This window comes from Diprion similis, chromosome 6 (genome assembly GCF_021155765.1).
Source record: "Diprion similis isolate iyDipSimi1 chromosome 6, iyDipSimi1.1, whole genome shotgun sequence".
Lineage (NCBI taxonomy): Eukaryota > Metazoa > Arthropoda > Insecta > Hymenoptera > Diprionidae > Diprion > Diprion similis.
This window is the reverse complement of record NC_060110.1, coordinates 16,460,773-16,473,134: the sequence shown is the minus strand read 5'-3', so window position 1 is coordinate 16,473,134 and position 12,362 is coordinate 16,460,773. Positions and strand designations below refer to the sequence as shown.

General features: G+C 40.3%; 1 protein-coding gene across 1 annotated transcript in view; it reads right to left on the bottom strand.

Annotated features, from left to right (window-relative positions):
• LOC124407509 (uncharacterized protein CG3556) overlaps window positions 1–12,362 on the bottom strand; it is a 42,323-nt gene that overhangs the window by 19,038 nt on the left and 10,923 nt on the right. Inside the window, exon 2 of the mRNA XM_046883721.1 lies at window positions 3,503–3,579. Coding sequence (XP_046739677.1) covers window positions 3,503–3,575 — 73 coding nt within the window. The 5' untranslated portion in view covers window positions 3,576–3,579. The remainder of the gene's footprint in view (window positions 1–3,502; window positions 3,580–12,362) is intronic.

Below are 12,362 nucleotides of genomic sequence, written 5' to 3'. Positions count from 1 at the left end.
CGAAGACCACATGCTATTCATTTTTCAGTAAAACCAGTTGGTTTTTGTAAGGTATAACGTACACTTTACAGTCTAAATTTACTCCACAAGGCATTGTTCTTTTCAAAAAACAAGCAACTTTTACTTGAGTAGCGAAAATCACAAAAAAAAAAAAATTTCATACGGTAAATATTATCGTCTATGTTTACCAAAATTGAACGAAAATTGGAAAATGATATTATTTTTATACGAAATGTTTCTTTGAAACGAATCGATCGAAATGCAGTTATGAAAATGCGACAAGAATTTTGAAGTCCAAATTTGTAGCAAAAAACGGTGAGCAACGGAAAATGAAAATTTTTTATCTTTCGTGGTAAATTTGGGAAAATAATCGCACACGTATCTCACGGATTCCAATCAAGCAAAAGCACATCGTTGGATTACTTCTGGAGCAGCATCCGTACCTTTTAAAGCGGGAAAAGTTTAGATTATGCTTGAGAGGTGAAACCGAATCGTGATCCCAGGAAATTAAATCACGACTGCGCTCAGGAAGAAGCTTTTTACTGCACTTGTTCCACGATCCAATCAAGAGGTTTTTCCCGGAAGTTCGTGGGTATAGGTGAACGCATTGCACCACCGAGCGAGAGGAAAATTGCGGAGCATAAATTACCGCTAGAAATAATTAACAAGATTCAAGTTTTCACGCGACAAGTCCGCGCTCTGCATAATATTATATCAAAAACTTTCCGAGCTCAGACTTTGGCGAATCTTTTGAGGCTTACAGTTCGGCGATTTTCCTACGCCGGAACGTTGGACTCGGTTTCGTTTAATATTCATAACCGTTTCGTGTATCCAATTTAACGAAATTTATAGTCACACGTCACGGGTGCATTATGCGTATGTACAAAACAGCCAGTTAATGCAGCATCCATTCAAATAGATTGCTTTGCTCTCGGACAAAAGGGGCTTGCTTTTGCAATTCTTGTTTTCCAAATGAGCCTACCTACGTACGGCGTGAATTTGACGGGCTCGAAAGAGTTTCCCAATTGGAAGAAATTCCTGAGCCTCATTGCCGGAGGGAAAAACTGAAAAGGCGAGAAACAGTCGTGGTCGAAAGTTCGAGGGTCTGAACCCTTTACGTTAATTTGAGGTGCTAGGTGGTAGAGAAAAACGAATCACGCACAACAAACCTTTCCAAGATTCATCTTTTACAGGTCTTGTAATGCATCAAAATTCAGTAATCAATTCAATATTTTCCCATCCTTTATCCAATTCCATTGAGAAATACTACTTTTGAGTATTTTACTTCACAGTGCCTTGACAGTTTTTCACAACATAATAACGCACCTTGTCACATCCTCGATGCCCAACGCCTCTGAATATTAGCCTCATTTTGCATCACCCATTCAATTCCATCGATTGATATATTCTTTTTACATACTGATAACGTTTATAATTTTGTTTTAAGTCATGTTTATATTTTACTTCAAATTTTCGTAACGGTTTCTTCTATCTTTTAATCGTTTTGAGAGACATTTTTCTTGTTTATGTTAACTTTATGTATGAACTGCATAGTCAGGATTTTGAGAGAACAGCTAAATTTGAAGATTTTTGCATTTAACTCAAGAACTGCTGGCGATAGATGAAAAATGATTTGATCATCGTGTAGGGCGGAAAATTCTACATCGAATCATGTTCTCATATGTCGGAAATGGAGTCGGATTATCAAATTAAGTAAAAAGGAATGATTTCAGAAGAATTTCTTTTTCATTGTCCAATTCTATAATAACTGTCAAGGAGTTTAAAACTTTTCGAAATCAGAGTATCTTTTGTATATTAGTGTTTACTAAATTTCGGACATTCCTTTAAGAGTGCGAAGTAACGATTTTTCCTAAACACTCATTGTTACAGTAACGCTATTAACTTAATTTTCATTTTTCCTGGTAAAGCTAAACTGATTCGAATCTCTCTTCGCGACATGCATACAATACCGAAATCCAAAGAAGCATCTACGAGCAAGGATTTAACTTATTTCCGCATCACTAACAGGTACTAAATTCTCATTTCGAAGAGGAAAAGGATTTTAAATCTGATTACCGCGCATCGGATTTCCTTGCCTCTCGTTGCGATATTCAATATTGAAATTGAATTTCCCGATATTTTTATACGCAGACATATTTGTACTTGATGCGGGATGCCTATACGTGAAAATACTAGTGTATAAAGCGAGCAAGTTCTCCAGAGTGTAAACGACGCGCTGCAGAGACGAAGCTCTGATTGCGAGGGCTGCGCTTTGCTTCTTCCTTCTTTTTTCCATTCATCAGACGACGCGATACTCGCTATTTCGCAGAGGAGACTCTGTCTGGCTCGAATGAATACCAGCTGCTCTGTTCTTTTATCTCAAAGGAGAAAGAAATTCGTCGTGTCTGTTCGGCCGAAGAATTCAAGAATTTCAGCGAGCAAACCCACGGCATGTGTTTGTGCAGATATACTGAAATCTCAAAGACGAAATATCCTCATTATTGAAAAAGTAAATTATACCTTTACAATCTCACGTTATAATTATTCCTATTCCTGTTGTCGTTATTTTCACGAAGAAACACTTCGTTTCACCATTTTGTGTCAAACACGAGCGTTTTCCTTCACCCAGGGATTCACATCCCGTATTTCAACAATCAACCGACGCTCGCGTCCATTATTTCCATCACCTTTTACATATTTGAGAAAAAAGCGATAGAGTCATTGAGACAATCGCACTGAAAGATGTGGGATAATCATCTTAGCGAAATTTCTTCGTCACGTTCAGTAGTGAATTAACATGATACTATATGAGGGACGAAAACAAAGTGATCCTCGATGTGGTCGGGATCATCGGCTCATTCGCTCAGCGGGATTGTTCGTGAAGATTTTTAATAACGTGGAAAAAGCTCGCGCGAGTATAAGTTGCATTTGGAGTCTCGAAACGTTTGCCCGGAAAATAGGATCTGACTGGTACATAAGACGCATTTGTGAATCCCGTCACGTTCGCAAATTTAGCTAGCACATCCTTTCGGCGACATGTTGTGTTCTCTCATGAGGAAAAGTCTTTCGTCCCCCATTTTGGCGAGTATCCGAGCCACAATTCCCGGATACGAGAAGTATCTTCTACCCCGAACTCTATGATTGACGGTTTGTGCGCTTATTTCGCGTACATTTGGCCAATTTCGATGCTCACACACACACACACACACACACACACACACGTATATGTGTGTGTATGTATATATACATCTATGAAACGGATCAATCAATCTTGCGTGCCAAAATAGACCCGGATGTACGAAGGATAATGGTGACCTTTTTGGAATAGCGGGAAATTCAATTTGTACGCGTAGAAATTCGGTCCACGTCAGACTCAGATCAGGTCCTTGACGATCACTTCTCGGAGGGGAAATCTATCCGTTTTAATTGAACAAAGAAGCGACACAGCAGGCGAAAAATTCGCTCCATTCTGTGATAGTTGTGCCAGTATTTACGTATTTACCTTCCGCATTAGCAAAAGCGCAGACGACAACGAAGAACAGGACGACGACGCCCATGTTTGCTCGGCCCCACATATTCCTGAAAAAGATAAGAAAGATTATACAGAAACAGACGTCTAACAGCATGGAATAATTTTTCATCGCTGCTGTGATGATATTCGCAAGCAATACAGGAAGTGAATACATCTTAAAATATGTTTGTATTATTTTCACGTGCTTGAGGCAGAGACTGAGATGCAGACTGAGACCGAAATGCAGGCTGAGATGCATGAGAGACGGTGACTTGTGGCAAAATAATCTCAGGGGAAAAAAGGTAGCGAACTTGTGTGAAGAATAGCACGATCTGATTAAAGCTTGCATATTTCATACTGCAGCCCGGCAGAATTTCATTTGGAAATTGGTGTAGCTTACGATTAATTAGTAAAGTTAATTTTATCACAAGTTATATTTGTACCTTGAGTATTCATCAAATTATTATACATATTCGTAAACTGCAAAGATCTCTTTAAAAATCTTAGATATCGATGCTTCTTTTCAGATGCCTTCAAAATGAATAAAAATTTTATAGTAGCATTCGATTTTACTTCACGATGGCTCATTACGTTCAATATACATGCTCTATTTTTTAAATTTGTTAAATGTTTAATTTTTCAACTTGACATCGATTGTGATGAAAAAAAAAATTAATAAATTTTTTTATAATGGCACTATCGAATTGACGGCAAGAAAAAAAAGAAATTCGTTACAGTCACTTTGTAGAAAATAGTCTTCTGAATAAAATGAGCCGTCGTAGAGTAAAATCGAACGAATTGACTAGATTTTGAACCATTTTGACGCGATTTGAAACCAAACTTTGGTATCTAAGCTTTTGTTTATAATTCCACTATTTCCTATACTCTAGAATTTTTCAAGAGAAAACGTGACTCGTGACAACGTTAATAAAATGGCTCGTTTATCTCCTTTAAATATAAAATTGAGTCGCGTGACTAATTTTTACTGCGAGTGCGGAAAAGTTGGCAAAAGTTTGTTTGGAAGAAACTGAGCAGGTTGTCAATATGAATGAGCGCCGTAAAGGGTGCAGTGTAATTGTGCAATAACCGAAATATGATTATCCCTACCAAGATATTACATCGGAAATTGGGTCGAAAAAATTCGAATGGAGCACTCAAGATGTCCCGTGAAATAGGAAAGAATATAAGAAAGAGCGCTGAAGCCTTCGGCAGTACTTAGAGACATCTGGCGAGGTCGTTTTCCTCGACGCCTGATCTTCCAATTTTAGCGTACATTTTTATTATCAAGAATCAAAGAAGCTGCCGGTGGTTGGTGATAAAACGGTCGGCACGCTGGGGAATTATACCGGGTAAGGCAAATGGCACGGTGGAATATAATCGGAGCCATGATAATATCGGTGAAATAAATTAAACGTCAGTTCACCTCAAATTCTTCACTGACTTCTCCTCCAGGCTCTTGCACAACGCCTCCGCCTTCCTCTTTTATCCCTCTTTCTATGCTCCGATTCTCGCCGAGTTATAAAAATATACTTTCTCGTGTTATTGCAATCCGATAATTAGGAGAAAGATAATGATAATTTGAAACGTTGTGAGATTATCTCCTTTCTGCCAACCAATAAGTGATTCGATTTTTATTGTTCTGTTCCTATTATATTGGATGTGTTAAATGACTGTTTCCCTTTAGGGGATATTACAATTCATGTCAATTTATATGTTATACGTTAAATTGATTTTCTGTAAGTATGCGAGATTCGGAATAGACGTTTAGGCGAATGTCTAATTATCCGCATTAGAGACACGTGAAGCAACGAAGACCCTGAACTTCCCTCGTTTCTCTTTGACGTCCGCTGTACAAACAAGTTTAGTTCACAAGTTCATCCCTTGGGCTATAAATATTCCTGTTATTTGAGGTGTTATGCCGCATTTTGTTACCCATGTGAGCCTTTGAAACTAACCATGAAGCGGACCGAGATTTTCTGAAAGACTAAACATTTTTTTTTATCAATTTTTATATCACATAAATCATGAATGAATTATCCTGGTCGATCCTTACTGCACCGGCAATCCCAAGAAATATTTACTGTTCCTTCAACAACGTGACGATTTTTTTAATTCTTTTTTTTTTTGATTTCATTCACGCAGGTTCTGTCAAAACAACGCGTGTTAAAATATTAGAAAGTGCAGCTTGCACGAGAAATTATTCCTTTCATCGTGCGGTCCTGAATAAAAATCCTCTCAGTTCAGGTTATCATTCATTGTTTATATTCCTGTAAAAATCCAATTAGAAGAGGCTGTCAACGTTTTCCTACATCAATCTTTGGCTCGCACTTAAGATTCTAGCCGAGTATATATTGTATATATTATAGTTATAGCGATGCAGCGTGCAGTCCGAGAAAACTGGAGAAAAAAGGGGTTGTTATAGAGACGGTAATGGGGTTTCATTCGAATCGATTTCCCGCCTTTACAGACATACTCGTATAGACGTAAGAAACATTCGCTTAACTCTCAGATCGAATCCTCGTCCTTGAACTGTTGCCAATTCATTATTCAACCACTTTTCGAACACGACGACTACCCTTAGATCGATGCAGAACCCCGAAATCCTACGTGAATCTAGTTTTGAAATGAAATTTCTCGTCATTTTACAAAAGAAACAAAATAACTTCTTTTTAATTTTTAACCAAATCAATACATTCCTCTGTTTAAAATTAATCACTAGAGAACATTTTTCAACAAAATATTCCCAGATCAAGCCAAAGCATTTATAACAATACTTTGATACACCATTAAAAATTCTGCACAGTTCTATCCAAATTCTTCGTTAATACTAGAATATTCTCAATTTGCAAACTACTCGCTACTGAATTAAAAAATGTTTTGTTGGGCAAGTAGTAGCGATAAATAATTTTTCTAAATTGCAAGTTATTAAAAAACTCATTCGAGATTGATCCAGACTATCGATCATAGCTATAGACGATAATAATGTTAAGGCGATAATAATCAACGTCAAATATTGGCAGGCTCGTTATTGCGAGTGTTTGTTAGTCTGAGCGGTCTGTTTAGAACGTTGCAACCCTTATAAGCAAACATCGGTGGGTTGCTGTTTTCCATAGACCAGGTAGTCGTGTAGGATTGCATCAACCTGACGGGAAACATTAATTCGAGGAACGAGAACTAACCTCCGTGCAAACGTTCTGGGATTCAGGATTAGTCCACGGGGATTACCTGTAATGCAACATAAGCTTCGAGCTTAAATTCGCAAAGGGCTTTCTCCCGGCGCATAAGATTACAGTAATATAAAAGCATGGGGGTGCGGCTAGACTCGACATGTATTAACTTACACGTGGAGAAGTTTTGTTCATGGTTTCGAAGTTACGGTTCGCTTAGTGAACACGCGGAACGTAAATCGCAAGGTTATACGTTACGAAAAAACATTAGGCTGTTTGCCGAAACGATATCCGAAATCACGCGCCTCTGCCTGTTCATGTCAAAAATCCATATCCCGAAATTGTTTTCCCGATTTAGCGCCAGCGGGTTGAAAAAAAAAGCCGCGAGAACAACGTGGTATTAAAAACGTCGTGCGGTTAGTACGTGCGGTACGTTACATCCGGTTTTATTCCACCCCGTATTCGCCGGTATTCACACAGGAGGTATGAGATTTATTTCAAAATACGTTCGCCATCCGCCTGGCTTTTCAGATTCTAACTTCACAAAGCACGCCCCAATATCGCAGAATCACGCTCAGAAGAAACGTTATCTAGAATATTATCGTTATTTTTATTTTCGCGGTTCGTGGCTGTCAGATCAATTTCATGCCTCGAAAGCTCTCGCATTCGCAGTGAAAAGAGTCCTCTTTATAACCGAGTTCGAAATATACAGAATTCCGATTTAAAATTCTCGCGGTGTCAGCAAACTCCAACAAGCTAAACGTGTTACATATCTGTAGAATAATTTGTACAAACGGAAAAAGAAATTTCAACCCCCTGCATACCGATATGGGTAAACCGAAAATCCTTCGCCAATGCCACACAATTTTGCATTCGCGTTCCAGGCGATACATGAAAAACGATTTATTTTCAGCGAAAGATTTTTATCCCTGAACGAAATCTCCCAACGTTCTTTCGTCGGCGGTGAATTATACCGTTCTGTAAATTGAACTGGTTTTTTTTTCCCACACGGCAGCTGAACTTAATTCGGTTCGGTCTAACAAGCCACGTCGTACACCTGCTCGAGTAAATTACAGCGAAGCGCCCGATAGAGGCACGTGTGTATGGGGGACACGTGATCTGAATATCAAGCGAAATAGCGCCTCGTACTCAGGCATATTACGTTCTAATACCTCGATCACACCCCTTCGTGGCGTTTCCTTTACCCGACACTCAAGATCCGAGTAGTTTTAGAGTCGATCCCCAAATTTCCATACACCGCATTCCGCATGAAGTTCCGAAACTGCGTTTTTCGATACGCGATTTAGGGGTTTGCAAAATCTGAATTCATCATCGATATCATGGTAGAGCTCGATATAAAAATCTGATGTAGATCGACCCTTTTTTCCTGACCATGCATCGATCATTCACTCGAAGCCTGCTATAAGACAGAGTTTATTTGTTCACTGACGTTTAATGAACAGTTTTATTCGTTTGGCACGATATTATTTAGCGGAACTCATCTAACGTTTGATTACTCGAGGTTGCCAGAAAATCGTTAGCAAGGCACCGCACGAGCAGGTCGAGCATTTCCCGTCCCCTCCTTTTAGTGCGGTCTGTAGTGCCACTGATCACGCAAAATCGGGGGAACCCTGCTTTTCCAGGCGACCAGACCCTTCGCGTCTAAAAATAACCCGTCCATATATCACTACCCTTCTATTTCGGGGTTTGACATCGGCGGCGACGTCGCTGCGTCCACCAGAGCACATGACACCTTATGTATACGAGGTGGTGGAAATTCACGATTTCCTAAGGGAAGATTCACCGGAATTCACAATTTCGACACTGTCAGTTACCCAGAATCACAGAATGATCTGCTGGAACACGCGGTAGATTTATACAACAGGATTATAAATCGTGACGCGTTGCATCGACAAGACGACAACGAGTAGATAATTAACGAAAGTTCCATTTCACTTGAAGACGATTCCCAGTTTTTGATCAGAATATATTTCAGATACCGATTTTTGAATCGAGTTGCAGATGATTTTTTTCGTCCCATTATACGTGATATTTACATCCAGCATGGCAGCAGTGTAATATGTAACGCCTGTACTTAATAATACTTAAATAACTACACCCATCATAGAAAATACCGTTTCAAATAATCCTTCGATTGATCCACGTGTGCAGTTCACCCTTTGATTTTTTCTAAATAGCAAACTTAATGCAAGAGTATGTAATATGAAGATTTAGAGGAAGGGATGAAGGGAGAGAGAGAGATGTGCAGCATAATCGTTCACTTCAAATCCCTGGAAGATGAGTTCTCCTACCGATCCTCAAAGGATGCCTACAGTATACTACGAAAGTGAACTTCCTAGACGTTGCTAACTTGTATCAAGTTGACAACTAACTAACTAACTAACTGCTTGCTGAAACGAGAGTTTGGTCGATCAACCGCCACCAAAGGTCATTAATGATAATCATCTTTCCGCGACTACGACCACGGCATAATGCAATGGAATATGGTACGTGCGGAACGGAACGTATCGCATGATTATACCAAACGGCTTTTACCGGAAACTCATGCCACAACTTCAAAACATGTCAACCGATCGTTAAGGTGATTTTCGCTAATTTATGCCTGAGCTTTTTCGTACACCTATTTGACCAAAATTACGCAATACGTTTTTATAAACTGAAACAGTACAAGTGTGGCAATGTCAAGCGTCTTCTTCACATCTTCAAATACGAACGAGAAAATGGTCCCGAAAATCGATCACCACTTGGTCATTGTTCACGATGTTTGCGTCGATTTTTGCACAATTGAGCCACTCCATGATGAGGTTTTTTCACATGAATCAGATATCCGTAGTCTCCGTCTATTGCGTACTACAACAACTCGATGCCAGTAATGGAAACAAATTGTCTACATATAAACATTCACATTATACGCAATAGGCCGAATCCAAGAAACCTGTACACCAGCCGCTCGCCAAGGCGAACACAATCTTCAATCGCGACGATCGATGGCTCCGAGTTATTGACCTTTGGGACCTTGACCACTTCATAAATCGAACCATTCCGAATAGGTTCGGGCTACACGACGTCCAGGACGAAGTTCTGTCTATATTCATTCAGGTCCTCGTCCTCGACCTGATCCCGGGGCTGTTGACTTCCATTCTCAATACAAAGATATCAAGCAAACTCGGCTTGGTGGGGTGCAACACCCGTCAATTTCATCGCGATACGACGCTCATTGTACCAACTCGAGGGACCGGTGCTGGCGGCTATTAAGAGCGGATATTGAGGTCGCACCGGATCTCCGACAAATGGCGCAGACCGTGCCTTGCCCATCCCTGAGCCTATGAATATCTCTGCCTATTTCACTGACACGTAGCCAATTAACCCCGACTAGCTTCGCAGTCTTCGTCATCTGGCGAAAACGTGGACCACGCGAACATCCGTAAAGAGTCGCGGGCTTTTCTGCATCCATCACTATATGAGAGTATGTGAGACCAAGGCTATACCACGTAGATTCGATGAACGGAGAAAATAGCAGCGATTAGTGGCATGCAACGTGCTTCTAAGTGTTTCTCTGGCCGTAATGACGCCTCGGTTGTTACTCAAAATTAACTGTAGACTCTTTGGCGAATTCAGTTCACAGTGTCTTGCGCAACAAAAAAAGGAGTGTTTAGGTGGTCGTGACATTCGGCTGTCAGGAAATAGCACGGCTATTATAAAGTACTTAGAGATCGCACTATTGGTGACTGCCACCAATGCTCCAGTCCTCAAGTATACGATGGCTGTTCACTTCTTGATGAGCAAGCAGGCGTGTTATTATTATTATGATATGATAGTCACCTGCACACCGGTGCTTACAGATAACTCTGGGCAAACATGTAATTAAGTTCGATGATTGGAAAGTGGTGTACAAGTATTGATTTGCTTGTGTAGTGAAGTGGTACTCTATTTCAAATTAGCGTGATCCTGATGTATTTAAGGATGTCTAACGAACTTGATGACGCTCTGAGAGGTAAAAAAAAATGTTTTAAAAATGTCGCACGGTGAGACAAAACCAGTGATTCAACGATCAAACTATTGACTCTGATATTTAATATTATTAGAAACCATTATCTGGTATTCAAGGCTAGGGGAACCCAAAAATAATCACTGAAACATCCTTGTACCAAAACGTTGATCTTTACGTTGTAAACTCATAGTTAAACGGACTCACCAAAGTTCGCAAAAACTTTTGCGGAGAATCAAATTGTTCCGGTGGTAGGTTATATATTACCGAAGAATGTATTTACGTGTAACCGGTACGTCGAGAATAAATTCATGGAACGAAGTTAGTTCTTTTCATTTACCACGAGGAAAGTCGATTATTGGATCGTTACTCGCATCGGTGCATCAGGTGTCTCGCTTCGGCAAGTTTATTATCTAATTATTTCCTAAATAGCCAAAATATATTTTTTCCGAGGTTCGAGCTGTCACTATAACTAGCTTAAAGTCTAAAGACGAAAGTCTACTCCAAATTTTCTCAATCAAACAAACGTGGCTGTTACAAGTGACTTCATTTCATTTAGGTAATGCCAACTACGTGAGCTTGACTAACTTTGTACGACCTCCGGCGAATTGACGGACGTCTCACCTTCCACGTGAAACGATGCAAATTTCTTTCGAAGCACCTCGAGTCTCGTCTCCAATGCAGATCGGCGTAACAAGAGTGGGAGCGTAAATTGAGTCTGCAATTTTATCATCCCTATATCTCGAATGCACAACCACCACCCTTCTCCCAATCGGGTCGGGATTAAGCCGCGTGGAGACCGCGGGCGACGGACTTAAGCATGAAAATTACGTATAGTGCACCTTATAGGTTGTACGTGTACCGTTAACGGGATACCTAGAGGCTAGCTGGCGCCATGATATCGATCCCACGCAATATCACGCGCGCCGCCTCGACGCCCGGCGTCCCTATAGCGTCCGACTTGTGCTACCAAGGGTTGAAATGACGAACATTATATTTCGCTTTTTATCTCTTTTCCGCAGCTCGGGTGACCGGCGACGGACACGGTTTTGGGCTGATTAAAAGGGGGGCAAAAGTATACCTGTAAGCTTTAAAGACGTTCATCGGTCACCGGATTAATACGATCACGATTGCAAACCCAATTAATACATGTGATCCAGGTGCGCAATAACCAAGCAATTTAATTTTCATCATCTATTTTCAAAATTAATCACTTGCAGAGCGGACGTGGGATCCGCAATCGAATTAAACACCCTACAAAAAGCTCTAAGTGAGTCAATTGAGGCGTAGTTAAGCTATAAATTTAGAGTTGTTGAGCTCCAGAGGCGTTTTCATTTCGTGGTTGACCGACACCATTGCATTATCGGTATCCATCACCAGTTCACAAATACGAAAAATCGTCGCACGAATACATAGAAAAGTTGAAAATTTTGCTGTCATTGAATATTGTCGCCAAACTTATGGCAAACTCTACTTCGTCTTGATTCGGGCATTTATCGTCATCGAAGTTTCGGGTGAACCACCGTCGCCTAACAACCGCTTTCAAATCATGTCTCGGCAATTGAATCCGAATACAGCATCGAGGGTTCTGCAACGTTTTGGGGTTGAATGAGTGATGAGACTGCGCAAAGCTTTCCTGTATGCATTCATACATAACGAAGGAATAAACATCTAA